Source organism: Schistocerca serialis, chromosome 7, assembly GCF_023864345.2.
Source record: "Schistocerca serialis cubense isolate TAMUIC-IGC-003099 chromosome 7, iqSchSeri2.2, whole genome shotgun sequence".
NCBI classification, from domain to species: domain Eukaryota; kingdom Metazoa; phylum Arthropoda; class Insecta; order Orthoptera; family Acrididae; genus Schistocerca; species Schistocerca serialis.
The window spans coordinates 490,922,804-490,943,186 of NC_064644.1; the positions used below are offsets into that span (position 1 = coordinate 490,922,804).

The 20,383-nt window shown below is 46.0% G+C and overlaps 1 protein-coding gene across 1 annotated transcript in view; it reads right to left on the bottom strand.

Moving 5' to 3' along the window:
• LOC126413170 (myogenesis-regulating glycosidase-like) overlaps positions 1-20,383 on the bottom strand; it is a 70,973-nt gene that overhangs the window by 29,077 nt on the left and 21,513 nt on the right. Inside the window, exons 2-3 of the mRNA XM_050083066.1 lie at positions 15,873-16,842; positions 9,714-9,735 (exon numbers count right to left, since the gene is read on the bottom strand). Of these exons, the coding sequence (XP_049939023.1) occupies positions 9,714-9,735; positions 15,873-16,842 (992 nt within the window). The remainder of the gene's footprint in view (positions 1-9,713; positions 9,736-15,872; positions 16,843-20,383) is intronic.

Below are 20,383 nucleotides of genomic sequence, written 5' to 3' on the forward strand. Positions count from 1 at the left end.
TTTTGACGGCGCAGTGCCTGCTTAGATATATTTAGATTTCTTTCTAGGTGAAATTTAAACTTGAATGACTGGAGATTGAGTCATGAGTGGCTCGTGTTCCCGCCAATTATGTAGTTTACACCCTGTTTCTTTTTAACATACTTCCATCTCACTACGTTAATTTAAATTACTACTGTTACTGAGTTGCTTTGCCTCACCGTGAGCGGCGTTAGCAGCGCGTATCGATATATACCATCTCGTAGTATCTTTGCTTGACTGCTATTACTTCCCGGTCCTTGTCTGTAGTAACCGAGTTCGTCGTCAGTTCGCGTCGGGAGTTCGTGACGAGTTCGGATCTGCCAGTCAGTTGGAAAGCATCTGGAGTGCAGTCCGAACCTGCCAGTCGGAGTGGCGATGTGGCACTGGGGCAGTCGGGTTGGAGTACCAGCGAGGCCTGCGTCAACATGGCTCGCCCGACCGTTGCCGCCATGCATCACCTGAGCCGGGCCACGGTCTTGGAGGATCGTCGGTCAGTCGTCCTACCGGACGACGCGTTTGGGCTGGCCGATCGTTCGTGAGTCGGCTCTGTGTGTGTGCATCGACTCCCGATTCGTCTTGTGCGTGTTTAGTTACTGTCTGATATCGTTCAGGTCTTCGTGCAAGTGTTTGTCAGGTTGTGTGTGTAGTTGCCCTTATTTCTACTGACGACTATTTTAGATGTTGTCGGCATTCTGCAGCTAGTCTGTCGGTTGATGCGGAGTTATCCTGTGAGCAACAACGAGTGTTTGAAGTGGTCGAAATAGCTATCGTCAGGTGGAATTAATCAAATTAGTTTACTATTGTTCAAGTGCATCAACGGAATTTTTTTCTGCCTAGTGGCCGTTAGTGTTCTGGTTACCTGCCCTGGCCGCTAACGTAATTTTAGGCAGTGTCCTTTCCTCACCTGTTGCTGCTGTCCAACATGGTGTGTAGTTTTGGCAGCATAGTACACACATGTATTTGATTGTGGATAGTGACGCTCGCAACTTTTGGTCTGAACTCTCATGTACTCTTTCGTGGCAAGCAAGCGGTGTGTCGGTCGGTCCGTGGCTGTCCCCTGGTTGGTTCCGACGGTTCAAGTATAGTTGGGCTCACCACCTGTCTCACCTAAGTGAACAAAGGCAGACCGACCTCCCTGGAAGCCTTCTGAGTGCCACCGGTGTTTAATTATCTGTTGTAAGCTATTTTCAATTTTAGGATTATGGTTATTTGTGACGGAGTCCCACCTCTAACTGACAAACCAGGGACTCCTAAGATATGACTTGGCAAACAAATGGTAATGAGATGGGGAGCTATTAATATCAATGGGGGCTACTCTGGGAAGAAGGTAGAGCTGGCAGAGGCTGCAAGTAAGATGGGGCTGGACGTTTTAGGTGTTAGTGACATTCGGGTAAGCGGTGAGAAAGAAGAGGAAGTGGGAGAATACAAGGTCTACCTGTCAGGAGTCAAAGCAGGAATAGCACAATGGGGTGTAGGGCTTTACATCAGGAAAGAAATGGAACCCAGCGTAGTTGCAGTAAGAGATGTAAACGAACGACTGATGTGGATAGATTTGACAGTGTCTAGTAAGAAAATTAGGATTGTGTCAGTATATTCGCATTGTGAAGGGACAGATCAAGATAAGATGGATAGTTTTTATGAGGCACTCAGTGATGTAGTTGTTAAAGGACAAGGACAGTGTTCTGCTCATGGGTTATTTTAATGCCAGGATTGGAAATCGAACAGAGGGGTATGAAAAGGTTATGGGTAAATTTGGAGAGGATATGGAGGCCATCAGGAACGGGAAACAACTCTTGGATTTCTGTGCCAGTATGGTCTTAGTAATCACAAACTCCTTTTTTAAACATAAGAACATTCACCGGTATACTTGGGAAGGCAGGGGAACCAGATCTGTCATTGACTATATAATTACAGATCAGGAATTCAGGAAGGCTGTGAGGGACACACGTGTATTCAGGGGATTCTTTGATGACACTGATCATTACTTAATCTGCAGTCAAATTGGGATTGTGAGGCCGAAAGTGCAGGAGGTCAGGTCCATATGTAGGAGGATACGAGTGGAGAAACTTCAGGATAAGGAAATCAGGCACACGTACATAACAGCGATCTCAGAAAGGTACCAGTTAGTTGAATGTAGTCAATTACAGTCATTGGAAAAGGAATGGACAAGGTACAAGGACACAGTACTAGAAGTGTCTAAAGAATGTCTTGGAACAGTAGTGTGTAAAAGTAGGATGAAGCAAACAGCTTGGTGGAATGACACAGTCAAGGCAGCCTGTAAAAGGAAAAAGAAGGCGTATCAAAAATGGCTGCATACTAGAACTCAGGTAGACAGAGAAAGTTATGTTGAAGAAAGAAACAAAGCCAAAAAGATAATTGCAGCATCCAAGAATAAATCTTGGGAAGACTTTGGAAACAGGTTGGAGACTATGGGTCAAGCTGCTGGAAAACCATTCTGGAGTGTAATTAGCAGTCTTCGAAAGGGAGGTAAGAAGGAAATGATAAGTATTTTGGACATGTCAGGAAAACTGCTGGTGAATTCTGTGGATGCCTTGGGCAGATGGAGGGAATATTTTGAAGAGTTGCTCAATGTAGGTGAAAATACGATCAGCAATGTTTCAGATTTCGGGGTAGAATGGGATAGGAATGATGATGGAAATAGGATCACATTTGAGGAAGTGGAGAAAATGGTCAATAGATTGCAGTGCAATAAAGCAGCTGGGGTGGATGAAATTAAGTCGGAACTCATCAAATACGTCAGGTCTTAAATGGCTACTACACAAGATAATTGAAATGGCCTGGGAGTCGGGACAGGTTCCATCAGATTGGACAAAAGCAGTAATCACACCAATCTTTAAACATGGAAACAGAAACGATTGTAACAACTACAGAGGTATCTCTTTAATAAGCGTTGTGGGTAAAATCTTCATGGGTATTGTTGAAAGGAAAGTGCGAGTATTAGTCGAGGACCAATTGGATGAAAATCAGTGTGGGTTTAGGCCTCTTAAAGGTTGTCAGGACCAGATCTTTAGCTAACGGCAAATAATGGCGAAGTGTTATGAGTGGAACAGGGAATTGTATCTATGCTTTATAGATCTAGAAAAGGCATATGACCGGGTTCCTAGGAGGAAGTTATTGTCTGTTCTACGAGATTATGGAATAGGAGGCAAACTTTTGCAAGCAATTAAAGTTCTTTACATGGATAGTCAGGCAGCAGTTAGAGTTGACGGTAAATTGAATTCATGGTTCAGAGTAGTTTCAGGGGTAAGACAAGGCTGCAACCTGTTTCCATTGTTGTTCATATTACTTATGGATCATATGTTGAAAACAATAGACTGGCTGGGTGAGATCAAGATATGTGAACACAAAATAAGCAGTCTTGGATATGCGGATGACTTAGTTGTGATGGCAGATTCGATTGAAAGTTTGCAAAGTAATATTTCAGAGCTAGATCAGAAATGTAAGGACTATGGTATGAAGGTTAGCATCTCCAAAACGAAAGTAATGTCAGTGGGAAAGAAATATAAACGGATTGAGTGCCAAATAGGAGGTGGACGGTTTCAAGTACATAGGATGCATATTCTCACAGGATGGCAACATAGTGAAAGAACTGGAAGCGAGGTGTGGCAAAGCTAATGCAGTGAGCGCTCAGCTACGATGTACTATCTTCTGCAAGAAGGAAGTCAGTACCAAGACTAAGTTATCTGTGCACCGTTCAATCTTTCGACCAACTTTGTTGTATGGGAGCGAAAGCTGGGTGGATTCAGGTTACCTTATCAACAAGGTTGAGGTTGCGGATATGAAAGTAGCTGGGATGATTGCAGGTACTAGTAGATGGGAACAATGGCAGGAGGGTGTCCACAATGAGGAAATCAAAGAAAAACTGGGAATGAACTCTATAGATGTAGTAGTCAGGACGAACAGGCTTAGATGGTGGGGTCATGTTACACACATGGGAGAAGCAAGGTTACCCAAGAGACTCATGGGTTCAGCAGTAGAGGGTAGGAGGAGTCGGGGCAGACCAAGGAGAAGGTACCTGGATTCGGATAAGACTGATTTTGAAGTAATAGGTTTAACATCAGAAGAGGCACCAATGTTAGCACTGAATAGGGGATCATGAAGGAATGTTATAAGGGAGCTATGCTCCAGACTGAACGCTGAAAGGCATTATCAGTCTTAAATGATGATGATGATGATGATGGTTATTTGTTTTGTTTTCTTAAAATATTGCAAAATTAATTTTTAAATTTATCTTTCAAGCTTAAACGCTGCGGCCTTCTGCCTTTAAAGATTATGGTAATATATTTTAAAATTTTGAAGTTTAGTTGTGGCCCTCAGCCATTTGTGTCGCACTTTGCGTATGTTGTTTTTTTTAAAATTATTTTATTGCTATCTTAATAGGATTTTTATCCTGTAAAGATTTCTTGTTGGAAGCCATCCGCCGTGAAAGAGTTGCTAAATTGCAATAAATTATAATTACAAGCAGAAACTGACTTCAACCCTTGCCCCTTTCCACAATCCTTTTACCTGTCCTGCCCAGCGGGCTTAGCGGGCGTTTCAGAGATATCTCACACAAAACCGTGTACGACTTCATACTTCCATACAATAGCTGTCTGTTTCAACCTACAAAATGACCAGGTCCTACGAATTAACGTTCGCGTCATCAATGAATGCATTGAATACTACTAGGAGAATTCAGTAAGTAAGGCAATACATATTTCTGTAAGCAGATTGGTTTTATCAAGGATTTAAGTACGCCATATTACTCCACACTGTTTTGGCTACAAAATTCCATTTTTCAACATAATCTCTGTTCAATACGACGGCCTTACGTCACCTTTGTGGGAGTGCTTGTACGCCCACATGCTACTACTCCACTGCTCGACTCGGAGCCAGCGTCTTGCTACATCAGTAACTTCACCGTCATTCACGTACTCTTTCCGCGTTGTGCATCATCCTTTGGGCCAAGGAACTGGAAGTCATAAGCCTCGAGATCCTGGTTGTAGGGTGGACGAAGAAGAACAGTCCAATTAAATTTAGAGAGCTCCTCTCAGGTGCCTAGACTTGGGTGAAATCTTGCGTTGCCATGAAGAAAGAGAAGTTCGTTTGTACACTACTGACCATTAAAATTGCTACACCACGAAGATGATGTGCTACAGACGCGAAATTTAACCGAGAGGAAGAAGATGCTGTGATATGCAAATCATTAGCTTTTCGGAGCATTCACGCAAGGCTGGCGCCAGTGGCAACACCTACAACGTGCTGACATGAGGAAAGTTTCTGTTGTGGATTGACAAGAGAGCCAACCCACTATGAGAGGAAGCCGAAAGGCACGCGTTTTAGCTCACGCAGGCTGGCGTGAGGTCTGGAACAGGACAATGAAATGAGACTAACAACAAACGTACGTAGCTGCTGGAATACTTTAATCCATAATTGGTGAACATCGCTCTTGACGGTACATGTTTTACAGCATCAATAGTAACTGGTAATGGCGCATTGCTAGGTCGTAGCAAATGACGTAGCTGAAGGCTATGCTAACTATCGTCTCGGCAAATGAGAGCGTATTTAGTCAGTGAACCATCGCTAGCAAAGTCGGCTGTACAACTGGGGCGAGTGCTAGGAAGTCTCTCTAGACCTGCCGTGTGGCGGCGCTCGGTCTGCAATCACTGATAGTGGCGACACGCGGGTCCGACGTATACTAACGGACCGCGGCAGATTTAAAGGCTACCACCTAGCAAGTGTGGTGTCTGGCGGTGACACCACAGTTTCCACCCGATTTCTCATACACAAACAGCAGTTGACTGGCGTTGCCTGGTGAAGCGTTGTTGTGAAGCTTCGTGTAAGGAGGAGAAATGCGTACCATCACGTTTCCGACTGATAAAGGTCGGATTGTAGCCTATCGCGATTGCGGTTTATGGTATCGCGACATTGCTGCTCGCGTTGGTCGAGATCCAATGACTGTTGGGGAATATGGAATCGGTGGATTCAGGAGGGTAATACGGAACGCCGTGCTGGATCCCAACGGCCTCGTATCACTTGCAGTCGAGATGACAGGCATCTTATCCTCTTGGCTGTAACGGATCGTGCAGCCACGTCGCGATCCCTGAGTCAACAGATGGGGACGTTTGCAAGACAACAACTATCTGCACGAACAGTTCGACGACGTTTGCAGCAGCATGGACTATCAGCTCGGATTCCACGGCTGCGGTTACCCTTGACGCTGCATCACAGACAGGAGCGCCTACGATGGTGTACTCAACGACGAACCCGGGTGCACAAATGGCAAAACCTCATTTTCTCGGATGAATCCAGATTCTGTTTACAGTATTCTGATGGTCGCATTCGTGTTTGGCGACATCGCAATGAATGCACATTGGAAGCGTGTATTCGTGATCGCCATACTGGCGTATCACCCGGCCTTATGGTATGGGGTGCCATTGGTTACACGTCTCGGTCACCTCTTGTTCGCATTGACGGCGCTTTCAACAGTGGACGTTACATTTCGGATGTGTTTCGACCTACCCTTCATTTGATCCCGGCGAAACCCTACATTTCAGCAGGATAATGGTGGCCGAGCAACTGGATCGTCACAATACGCCAGTCATTACTCTTGATGAACTGTGGTATCGTGTTGAAGTTGCATGGGCAGCTTTAACTGAACACGCCATCCAAGCTCTGTTTGACTCAATGCCGAGGCGTATCGAGGCCGTTATTACGGCCAGAGGTGGTTGTTCTGGGTACTGATTTCTCAGGATCTATGCACCCAAATTGCATGAAAATGCAATAACCTCTCAGTTCTAGTATAATATATATGTCCTATGAGTACACGTTTATCGTCTGCATTTCTTCTTGGTGTAGCAATTTTAATGGCCAGTACTGTATGTTTGCAGCGACTAACATGAAGTCATTTCTTCAATTTTCCGAGAGTAGAACAATACACTCCAGAATTAAAGTTGCACCATATGAAGGAAATCAAACAGAATAACCAATTCACAGTCCCAGAACACCGCCGCTATGATTTTACCCACTGCAGGTGCGGCTTTGAACTTTTTCTGCTGAGGAGAGGTGGTCTAATGCCACTCCAACGATTGTTGTTTTTTTTTCGGTACGAACTGTCAAACCCACGTATCAGCGCCTGTGAGGATGTTCGAAGAAACGTTCTCACGATCACCGTCGTAACGCGCAAGTTATTCTGCACAGTTGGTCCTTCGTTGCTGTTTATGGTATTCTGTTATGCGGCGAGGAATATAGTGTGCACACACCTTTCAGTACCCCAGCTAGTGAACGAGTGTGTCAGCACTACCTACACAGACATCCAGTTGAGCAGCGAGGTACTCAATTGTGATCCATCGATCACCTCGAATCAGAGTGCCCGTACGTTTCAACGTAGCAGGCGTTCCAGCTGTGTGTGGCCGGCCGGCACGTGGGAGATTGGAAAGGGTTGTGTGATCTTGTTGCAGTGATGACAGATGCCTCGCCCCAACGACTCACCGTGCTTTTGTTCACGGTCAGGCCTCCACCTACCGGAACCTCATGAAACCATAAGGGCTGAAGCTAGAATATTCCACTATGTGCGACAGGAAATTCCGTATTGTTTCAACCGAAATTGGCAGAGAAGAAAAAAGTGTTGCATTACCTATTGAATGCCCATCGTAATTTAGGAATTGTATTCAATACTTCCATTTCCAGATGAAACGTTTCAGAAAAAAGGACGTGTGCTGCGACACACTATGCTTCCAATGTGCGTTCACCGCGATGTTGCCAAACACGGATGCGACCATCATGAGGCTGTATACAGAACCTGGATTCATCCGAAAAAACGACGTTTTGCCATTCGTGCACCAAGGTTCGTCGTTGAGTCCACCTTCGCAGGCGCTCCTGTCTGTGATGCAGCGTCAAGGGTAATAGCAGCCATGGTCTCCGAACTGTTCGTGCAGATGGTTGTTGTCTTGCAAACGTCCCCATCTGTTGACTCAGGGATCGAGACGTGGCTGCACGATCCGTTACAGCCATGCGGATAGGATGCCTGTCATCTCAACTGCTGGTGATACGAGTCCGTTGGGATCCAGCACGGCGTTCCGTGTTACCATCATGAACCCACCGATTCCCTATTCTGCTAACAGTCATTGGATCTCGACCAACGCGAGCAGCAATGTCGCGATACGATAAACCGCAATCGCGATAGGCAACAATCCGACCTTTATCAATGTCGGAAACGTGATGGTACGCATTTCTCCTCCTTACACGAGGCATCACAACAACGTTTCACTTGGCAATGCCGGCCAAGTGCTGTTTGTGTATGAGAAATCGGTTGGAAACTTTCCTCATGTCAGCACTTTGTAGGTGTCGCCAACGGCGCCAGCCTTGTATGAATGCTCTGAAAAGCTAATCATTTGCATATTACAGCATCTTCTTCCTGTCGGTTAAATTTCGCGGCTGTAGCACGTCATCTTCATGGTGTAGCAGTTTTAATGGCCAGTAGTGTATATGCGAAATAAAAGGTATAGGAATGGTAAATTGATGAAATCTTCTTGGCCTTATATACGAGTGGCTTATATACGTGTGGCTTCGCCAGAATATGAAGACACGCTGCGGAATTTCGACGTGGCTACCTGGTTGCAAGTCCGAGAAGATTTCATCGGTAGTATATGCCGAGAAAGTCTACACTAACATGCTAAAATCATATTTACCATAATTACTGAAACTTTAAATGGAAATCAATGGACATATCTAAAATAATACAACAAATAAGTGTGGCTGGCATATTAATGGACTAAACAAAATTTAGATAGCCACTATTCACCACACTAATGCCTCCACCCTAAAAGCTTAGTTTGCCGCTCCAGTATTTCTGCTCTCATCGACAGCTAGAAGAGATACATGTGGTGTCACCGCCAGACACCACACTTGCTAGGTGGTAGCTTAAATCGGCCGCGGTCCATTTAGTACATGTCGGACCCGTGTGTCGCCACTGTGTGATCGCAGACCTAGCGCCACCACAAGGCAGGTCTTGAGATACGATAGAGCACTCGCCCCAGTTGTACGGACGACATTGCTAGCGACAATACGGACGAAGCCTTCCTCTCATTTGCCGAGAGACAGTTAGAATAGCCTTCTGCTAAGTCCATGGCTACGACCTAGCAAGGCGCCAATTGTAACAGTGCATGTATCTTACGAGTCGCATTTGTATAGTCAAGAGAGATGTATCACAAGGAGTCGTTAAAGTTAAGTATATTCCAAAGCTACTTATTTTCTTGATAGCAGTCATAACGTATCTTGTTCCAGAATTCACGCCCGTCTGCGTTAGATAGCGTGCCTATCGACCCCCTCAAAATAACACTGTGTCGGCACTTCTGTCGACACATCATTTGGCGACGATTTAAAGTGTTCTTTCTGATTGCTAACATTTCCTTGTGTCATGGCTTCGCCAGATGTACTGTCCGAATTTTATCGCTTGCAGAATCAGCAGACGCAGGCGTTATTGGATGCCCTTGGACAGCTCGTCCAGGGTCAACGTGCCATTCAAACTGATGCGGCAGCCGCCGCTTCACCGCTACCGCAGCCACAACATGCAGTTGCACCGCAGTTTCGCCAGTTTAATCAAAACCACGAGTCCTGTACGGAATGGTCCCGACAGTTCGGCTTTCACCTAGCCGCCTACAGAATTCAAGGTAATGAGCGGCAGCCGTTTTTGCTTTCTTGTGTCGGTGTGTCCACCTACCGTGTGATAGTGAAATTGTTTCCCCGACGCGACGTAACAACTCTGTCCTACGATGAGATTTTGTCTGCTTTAGATGCCTATTTCAAAGAAACAGTTAATGTGGTTGCAAAATGGTATACGTTTTTTCGTACAAAACGTACGGCCGGTCAAACTAATAGGGAGTGGGTAGCAACATTGCAAGGACTTACTAGGGACTGTGCCTTTGACTGTGACTGTGGCCTTTCTTATTCAGATACAATGGTACTTGATGCAATTGCACAGAACGTTTCTGATGTTCGCATACGGGAGCAAATTTTGAAACTAGTTAATCCCTCCCTTCAACAAGTGATAGACATATTAGATAGACAAGACACACTTGACTGTGCTCAGGAATCTTTTGAAACTTCGCCAGCCATGTGTAACATTAACTGGCCCGCTGGACGCGCTGCGCGGCCCGGTAACCGGGCCTCGCGCACTTCGACACAGCTGCCGCCGCGCTCTCAGCCAGGTGTGCCGCGCCAGCACACAAATGCAGTGAAATCATGCCCGCGGTGTGCTACTAGACATTCGCGTGAACATTGCCCGTCACGCCAAGCTATTTGCTTTTTCTGCAATAGGAAAGGACATGTTCAAAGTGTTTGCCAGAAAAAGCTCAGATCAGACAATCACATTCATTCCAGGCCCTTTGCTTCGCGCCGGAATCGAATCAAGGACACTCAGGCTCGTGGACCTTCGCCCATGGACATTCATGTCGTTAATTCCACTTCGTCCAGTGACACTTTCTCTAACAGTGACTGTGATCGCCCCGCAAAACGTGTGCGTCGACGTCGCCGGAAATCACGTCAATTAGCAAGTGATTCTGTACAAGTGTCTGTTCAAATTGCACAAGACAGTCGCTCTTGTCGTCAGCAGGACAATAAACTTTTTGTAGATTTGGACTTTAATGGCAAGGTCATACCATTTCAGCTCGATACCGGAGCTGCAGTTTCATTGCTCAATCACGACATGTACAAACAATTGGGCAAACCTCCGTTGCTTTCTGCAAATGTTAAGCTAACCACATATTCAGGACAACACACTCCTGTGTTAGGACAGTGCAGCCTTCTTGCAACATACAAGGGACAAACAAAACTTGTGTCATTTTACGTTCTTCGTTCGTCTACTGCAGTGAACTTGTTTGGTTTAGATTTATTTCAGTTGTTTAACATGTCTATAGTAAATCAGGTCCTATCAGTGAATCAAACTGTGCCTTCAGACAGTGTTTCTCGTCTATGTGACGAATTTGCAGACTTTTTGCACCGGGCTTAGGTTGCGCTAAAAACTATGAAGCACATTTGGAACTGAACGTAAACGCGCAACCGAAATTTTTAAGAGCGCGCAATGTTCCCCACGCATTGCGTGCTGAGGTCGCCGGAACATTAAACGATCTAGAATCACAAGGTGTGAGTGGATGTGCGCAATGCCTCTTCCCTTTCAGCTCCGCTTCATCGCTTGCGCCGTACAGGTGTTCCGTTTCTCTGGACGACGGAATGCGTACGCGCCTTTCTCCAGTTGCAATCGGCGTTGCTTTCTAATACTTGCCTCACGCCTTTCGATCCCCAGAAACCCCTTTTGTTGATGGTAGATGCATCGGATTTCGGGATCGGTGCTGTGCTTGCGCACAAAGTTGGCTCGCATGATCGCCCTATTGCCTTTGCGTCCAAATTGCTCTCGTCTGCGCAAAGAAATTATTCACAGATAGAGAAAGAAGCTTTGGCTCTCGTGTTTGGTGTTACTAAGTTCCATGATTTCTTGTATGGTCGTCACTTCACCATCATCACAGACAACAAACCTTTGACATCGCTTTTTCATCCGACCAAGCCTGTACCTCCACGTACAGCGCAGAAATTCATTCGCTGGTCTATTTTCCTCTTGCAGTACCGCTACGATATCTTGTATCGGTCCACTGCTAAGCACGGAAACGCCGATGCGTTGTCCCGTTTGCCTGTTGCTGAGGATAAAGCATTCGATTCTTCCGAACTTGCTTGCATGTTCATTGATTCGGAAACCGATGAAGTGGTCGAATCGTTTCCGATTGATTTTCGTCGTGTAGCTACAGCCACAGCTGCTGACCCTGTCCTTGCTACTGTTTTGCGTTTTGTTGCTACGCAATGGCCTTTGTCAAAGTCTCGGATCGAGGATCCGTTGGTTCGCAGATTTTTTGCTGACAGGGAGGGACTTTTTGTTCGACGTGGTGTATTGTTGTTGCGTTCTGATAATGATCAGTCCAGAGTCGTGGTCCCACGTTCGTTACAGTCCTCTGTTTTACGGCTTCTTCACCAAGGACATTGGGGTATAGTGCGAACGAAACAACTTGCTCGTCAGCACTGTACTTGGTTCGGAATCGATGCTGCGATTACGAATATGTGTTCTTCTTTCATGGCGTGTGCCGAACAACAATCCGCACCGCCGCGGAAAGTCTTTGCATGGCCAAAAGCCACTTCCCCTTGGCAACGCTTGCACATTGATTTTGCTGGTCCATTCTGGAATGCTCGATGGTTGGTTCTGGTTGATGCCTTCAGTAATTTTCCTTTTGTTGTCCGGATGTCTTCCACGACGTCCTCCGCCACCATCCAAGCGTTGTCTGCTATCTTTTGCATTGAAGGTCTTCCGCAGACTATTGTTTCCGACAATGGCCCACAATTCATGTCCGCAGAATTTCAGGCATTCTGCAAGGCCAATGGTATTCAACATCTGACATCCGCGCCGTTTTCGCCTCAGTCAAACGGTGCCGCTGAACGATTGGTCCGGACTTTCAAGTCACAGATGTTGAAATTGAAAGAGTCGCATTCTCAGGAGGACGCATTGTTGCTTTTTTTGTCTTCGTATCGCTCTCAGCCCCGAGATGGTCGCTCGCCGGCTGAGTTGCTCCACGGTCGTCCTCATCGCACCTTGATGTCTTTCCGCCGCATCAGGTTCCTGTGCAGCGGCAGACACCTGCTTTTGCTCCAGGCGACGTTGTATTTTATCGCAACTATCGAGGTTCACGGCGTTGGCTCGCAGGGCGCATTCTTCGCTGCCTCGGCCGCGCGATGTATTTGGTTTTGGGGGCCTCTGGTGAGGTGCGTCGGCATCTCAATCAGCTGCGCCTCTGTCGTCGCACGGGTTCTGCCGCTCCCCGTCTGCTTTCAGCGACGGTGCCGTCCGGTCAGCGCCCTGGGGACCCATCTACTGGCTCGCCTCATCCCCAGGTGTTACCGACGATGCCTTCCATTTTGCCACATGGCGACGCGCCGCCGCAGCAGCCGCCGCCGCCGCCGCCGCCGCCGCCGCCTGTTCTCCCGCCGGCGCCGCCCGCATTCGATGCTTCGCTGCAGCCGCCAAGCACCTCCCTGGGTCACGCGCCGCCGATCGCTTCCCGTGACCAGCCGTCCTCCGCCATGGACCTCTTGCCCGCTCCGGACCACATGACGTCATCGCGCGTCGGGCACCCCGACGCAATGGAGGTCGACCCTTCGGCCCCTCCTGTCTCATTACGGGCGCATACACCGCATGTTGACGTGCACCCTGGACTAGGTTTTCAGGCGTTTCCTAGATCCCCTCGGACCGAATGGCCGGGTGCGGGTGGCACAGCCTCGCCTGTTGTTAGGCTCCCCACCTCCTCGCATACGTCAACATGGGGTCCTCCCCACAGCGGGCGGAAGCCTTATCACACGACCGTTCGCCGATTTGCGGGGGAGGAATGTGGTGTCACCGCCAGACACCACACTTGCTAGGTGGTAGCTTAAATCGGCCGCGGTCCATTTAGTACATGTCGGACCCGCGTGTCGCCACTGTGTGATCGCAGACCTAGCGCCACCACAAGGCAGGTCTTGAGATACGATAGAGCACTCGCCCCAGTTGTACGGACGACATTGCTAGCGACAATACGGACGAAGCCTTCCTCTCATTTGCCGAGAGACAGTTAGAATAGCCTTCTGCTAAGTCCATGGCTACGACCTAGCAAGGCGCCAATTGTAACAGTGCATGTATCTTATGAGTCGCATTTGTATAGTCAAGAGAGATGTATCACAAGGAGTCATTAAAGTTAAGTATATTCCAAAGCTACTTATTTTCTTGATAGCAGTCATAACGTATCTTGTTCCAGAATTCACGCCCGTCTGCGTTAGATAGCGTGCCTATCGGCCCCCTCAAAATAACACTGTGTCGGCACTTCTGTCGACACATCAATACATGCCCTACTTAAACCTGTTTCTGCACTTTCGTCGCACTAACACACTCAGTCGAAACGTGGCATATAATGAGATGCTACATAGTCGGGTAGTTGGTTTCAGCGACCACAGCTCACTGAACCCCTCTGCCAGCCACTCTTCCTTTCACAGCTGGATGGCTCTCTGGTGCCCAACAGAATAAGCCTTATATAAATTGGCAAATACGTTCCCGTGGACAGCATTCATGGTATGCCTCTTGTTTGACTATATCTCAAAAAATACACGCGTCAAGTGAAACCTGATCCGGAATACCTGTTGTTTGGTCACTTCAGGCAGGACTGTGGCATCAAAAGTGGAGTTACACCCACTAAACCCACACTCAAAGCGAATATGAGTTGTCCAGATTGTATGACCCATACAAGGTGGTGATTTGTACCAAGGATTTTCCTATACGGCTGGAATGGCCAACACCACGTTAACAAATTAGAAATGTATGGTCATACCCCGGTTTAAAGAGGGATGTTTAAATTATATCCTTTCAAGAGGCTGGAGACAAACGAAATTTGAGAAAGGGCAAAAAGCCTTTCTTCCCTCCTCCCGGTGAATTGCGACAGTTTACTGTAGTGTATCCTATCACTAGCAGATAGTGTGTCATGTGCCGCAGACAAAGCAGAATCCAGTTCTCTCATGGAGAATTTGAACGCCTCCACAGACTTTAGCAAACACACTGCGGCATCTTAAAGTTAAATCCATATTGACCGGGGGGGGGGGGGGGGGGGGGGCAAAAAGATGACATTGGTTTCGCACTGAAGCAACGATTGGGCGTCTCCTATCTACCAGACTGATCTTCCCAATCGTCTCCTCCAGGGCTGTTGTGTTCTGGGATTTCTGACAGGATCTCTTCTTGCGTACCATAGTTATCCATTGTCGGGTCGCCTCACAACCCGAAATAACTCACAATCGTGAAAATAACTCTTCGTCATGCACAAAATAGTACACTACGCATGTATGTGGGTGTTGTAGATGTGGAAGTGAGCAAGAGTACTGGCGAACTCTGACCCGACGCATTGTCAAATGTGTCTTTACCGTCTCAGTTAAAGAATGACAACTCATAGGACATTTCGCGGTAGATTTGGGATCCAAAACCACTTGTGCATAGGGGCTATATCATACTTTTGGGTCTTGTTATCATTACGTCAGTCAGACAACGCTCACTGTACGACAGCTCTGCCATTATACGGACCATGATTTCCGCAACGGCGTATTAAAACTGGAGTTTAAAGGTGAAATTTCGGATCATACAATCGTGGTGTGAAGCGGATGCGATGGGCACAGGACGGTTTGTTGTAAAATAGTCTGTCACTGAAGACACTGCCACTGGTTCGGCTATATAAGGACCAGGACATCGTCTTCGTGGCAATCATTTACCACCTGAGGGTGACCTAGGATTATCCTGGCGAATACTAATGGAAAATTTACCATCTGACGTCTGTATAAGATCGATAATACAGAACCTACAGATCATACATGTCCGTTTGTTTGTTAACAGTAGCCCAAAGGCGATTTGCATTTTCAGCAAGGCAGTGCACCATCTTATTGATTCCGAACGGAGTCAAAAATAGTTTTTAAAACCCTTTTTGGGATTTAGGTTGCTTGTCGCTCCTCCCCTCCGTCCATACATATATTATGATCTCTGCAATATTGCCGACTTCTAGTACGCTATCGAGAGCAATATCCGTGAGTAACTGGCGTTTGATCGGTCATAGATCAGGCTACTGCCCAAAGAATGTGGTTTCTCGCGGACTCCTCGCTGCGTCACGCCGCTGCCGACATAGCAGCGATTGGAGGTCCTACAAAGAAGCTGTCTCTAACTCTACTGCTTATGAGTCCAGATGCGGCTGTCAAAGAAACAAAGAAACTAGGAACCTGAAACGATGGTACTTACCCAGAGTCGATTCGCCCACCACGCTGCTGCTTCAGGATTAGTGAAGTCGATGATATGGCCGACTCCATTCCACCAATTAGTGCTGGAGCTACCGTTGGTGTCATTTAGGAAGTAGCCGTTCGCCATTCCCTCCGAGAGGTAGGGCTCGCATCCGCGATTCACAAACGGATGTATCCAGAGGGTTACACGGAATCCTAAAGCGTGTAGGTAATTTGTGAGTGTTTTTATGTCAGGAAACTTTGTCGTATTAAATTCGAAGCTTCCATAGCAGGTTTCCCAGTTGTCGTCTATTTCTATTTGGCTGTTGTTGAATCCATAGGCGAGGACCTCGGCGGCCATCTGCCTGACCTTCATCTCGTCGACGTCGTCCTTGTAGCGCGCCCACGTGGACCAGATGGGGTGTGTGGTCATACGCTCGTCTGGGATCCCCGTCGGCGTGCCCAGGTAGTTCTGCACGGCGTACTCGTGGGCCTGCCTCGCATCGTCGAACATGCACAGGTCCCACTCCAAGACGGTGAGCGGTCTTTCCGACGGGTAGGGATCCTGGTTCTTCGCAATGAAGCATAAAGCGTCGACCGAATCGTTGGTATTCTGGTCGATAAAAAGAGGGACGTGGGCTGGAATATGGACGAATCTCCCGTCAGAGAACAGCCAGTAACGCACAGCAACTCCGACGTGGTCTGATTGTTTGGTCACGTACGAATACTGGCTGTAAACGTTGTTCTCTATGGGCCAGTACTGTCGGTACTGCTCGAGGCCTCCAAAGATGTGACTACCCGAGTGGTTCTGGCAACTGGTGAGGACTGCTGTTGTAGAGTTGATCCACTGCCTGAAAGTAGCACACTGGCTGACTCTCTCGTTCCTACGGACGGTTATTTTAGTCCTACTGAAGTGGAAGCAGTCTTCGTCAGAGTCACTCTCAGAACACGCCGTAGGAAGGCCTTCGTCGCTGGGTGTCAGAATGTAGCCCAGGTCAACCTCACAGCCATCTGCAACATGTAGTTAGTTTATTTACAAGTAAAGAATCAAGACAGCATATAACATGCAGAAGTACAAGTTATGCCAAATATTTTAAAACATTTAATGATGTTACCCTGTGAATGAAATTATAGAGAAAGGCGTATCACATGCTGAAGTGATATACAGCAAATAGTTGGAAAATTTTCTAGGTTGTGTTGTCTATCAAGTGACACATGCTCTAATAGCATTCGTAGATATCCAGTACAAGGTAGAAGACGGAAGCCAACCCATCTAAAAAACACACGGGGCTGAAAAGGTAACAAACACATTATCTGAGATAACAATTTTGAAAGCTGTCGGCTGCAATAATAAATTATTTGATCAAAGGACATTTTTCTGTACATACGTAACACATCTATTTTTCATATCGAAACCACACATTTTCACTCAGCTCTGAAATCGAAATCTCTCCTACTTCTATGCAAAACAATGAAAAATGTCTCCTACTGATACTAATGAGTAGTGAGACATATGCTTTGTTTCTTGTGACTGAAAAGCTTTACCACATCATGGATATTTAGACTTATTGAATTTGATTTACATTACGGATTCTTACCTTTACTTCATACTGCTTTTTTATTTTTATTACAATATGAGTGCTATAGCTGTCGTCACACACGACTAGTTTTAGATTCCAGATTCGTTTCCTACTTCAGGTTGTTGCAATGGAAATGCTACTTTCATTTCACCATAACACAAATACAGACAATTTTAGGGCCCTGTGGACGACGTTTTTGCACATTCATAGTGGGAATCCATTCCTTAGTACACTTGTCCCAAGCTACGTCCCCTCGAGGTCCCGTTTCTGAATAGGATCTATGAAACATGACTTCTTTTATAGGTTTCTCAGTCTTCCGAGTTATTGTCAAAGTCAAGTTTTATGCATGTCTTTTTTTTGTAAATTGCTCCACTGCATTTAATTTTATGGTGAAACTCATTTAAGTTTTATGCCAGTTATGTCACTTGTTTATTATACTAGTGAAAGCGTACCTTTCCTAATGTACAGCATTACTTTCGTATTGTTTTGATGTAGCTAAACTATTAATAGTGATGGTACCTACTGTCTCCATGAAGTAATTTTCCAATCAAAGACCATTCATCTCAAAGAAATAATTATCGAAGAAAAGAAAAACAATAGACTTGCATTATTTTGTGCAAGAACACATTAAAAAACTTTTTTATAGTCATTATGCGACGATCACTGTCGGAGAATTCAGTTAAGAGAATAATTATGAAAGGTCACAAAGCAACTTTTCTACCAATACCTTTTCTTCACCAATGAGCGTAGACGCACAAGTCAGTAAATTCTTTTTTGTGGTGACAATGGACGTGCTTAGTCGAATATTACTGATTATGTCGTTACGAGTATGTGTCTATTGTGTAATGTAACTTCTTAAGGTGTATCAGTGGTCTTAGGCTCATATGAGACAACTACACTACTTTTAGTAGTGTAAGAGATTTAGTTCCTGAGATTTTCATCCATATCTACGTGGATACTCTGCAAATCATACAGAACTGCCTGGCAGGGTGATATCGAACCTTCACATTACTCACTATTATTCCAGTCTACAACTGTGTGCGGAAAAAAACGAACACCTATATCATTTCGTGCAAGCTCTGATTTTCCTTATTTTATTATGAAGATCGTTTCTCCCTACTCGGAGGAGGAAGTTGGTGATTGATATTTCGTGAGAAGATTCTGTCGCTACGAAAAACGCCCTTGTTTTAATGATGTCCACTTCGAATCCTATATCATGCTAATGACACCCTATCCCCTATTTCGCAATAATACATAACGTTCTGCTGTTCTTTGATCTTTCTCGATGTATTGCATTAATCATATATGTTAACGATCCCAGATCGCGCAGCAGTAATCCGAAAGAGGACGGACAAGCGTAGTGTAGGCTGCCTCTTTAGTAGATATGTTGCATTTTGTAAGTGTCCTGCCAATAAAACGCCGTCTTTGGTTCACCTTCCCCGCAACAATTTCTATGTGTTCTTTCCATTTTAAGTTGTTCGTAACTGTAATTCCTAGGTATTTAGACGAATTTGCGGGCTTTAAATTTGACTAATTTATCGTGTAACCGAAGTTTAACGGATTCCACTTAGCACTCATGTGGATGACCTCACATTTTCATAATGTTCGAACACAATACATGCTCCAGAATTTTGCTGCATACCGACGTTAATGATATGGACCTGTAATATAGTGGATTACTCCTACTACTTTTGTTGAATATTGGTGTGATTTTTATAACTTTCCAGTGTTTGGGTACGGATCTTTCGTCGAGCAAGCGGTTGTATATGATTGTGAAGTATGGAGCTAATGCATCAGCATACTCTGAAAGGAACGTAATTGGTATACAGTGTTGAGCGGAAACTTGTTTTTATTAAGTGATTTAAGTTGCTTCACTTCTCCGAGAATATCTACCTCTAAGTTACTCATGTAGGCAGCTTCTATTTATTCTTTAATTTTCTAGTTATTTTACATGTAGGGCAAGTTAAATTGTTCACAAATATCCTCTTCGTTTTGTTCTTTTCTTTGTAGAAACATTATGACCAGCTAACTAATAGCTTGTTGGTCTAAATTCGGGAGAACGTCTGTTCAATTCCGCGCCCGGCCATCCTGATTTAGGTTTTCCGTGAATTCCCTAAATCTCTCCAGGCAAATGCCGGGATGGTTCCTTTAAAAGGGCACGGCCGACTTCCTTCCCCGTCTTTCCCTAATCTGATGAAACCGATGACCTCGCTGTCTGGTCTCCTACCCCGAACAACCCAACGCCTCGCCCCCCCCCCCCTCCCCCCACCTTTCCCCCTCTTCTCCACGACTACTGTCTACCTGTGAAAGCCGCTCTGCATGAAATGGATTCAAAAAGTCCTAAAGGTTTCCAGTGATATGTGGCCGCAGATGTCAAAAATCACACAGTTCCCGCAAATTACTGACCGATTGTTTGTAGGCTCAAACCTAGCGTCCGACAGCATCACAGATGTGTTCGATCGGGATCAGATCATGCGAACTGGTGGCCAAGACGTTAACGTGAGTTAACTATCACGGTCATCAAGCCATTACAGCGCGATTCTGATCTAGTGACATGGACAGGAAGATGCGATCCTCGTCGACGAAAATTCAAGCTTCAAGTGACGCAGCAGTCCGCAATAACGTCCAAGTAACCCGCAGCTGACTATGCGCTTCGATTACCACCACGGGTGCCATGGAGTCCCAGCTCACTGTCCACACTGACCTTTATTCATGGCACGAGCAACTGTACGCCTGGATTACGGCATATACAGATTCAATCATCGAACTGGTATAACAAGAAACGTGACTCAGTTGAACAGGTCACACGTTTCCACTGACCCACGGTCCAGTCTGGACGATCCTGCACCTTGCAACAGTAACTATGTCAAACTATGTCTTCGGATCACCATGGCAGCGCATCGTCTGTTGTGGGACCCCATGTTCAACAATGTGTGCTGAAAGGCATACTCCGTAGCACCTGTGCCTGCACT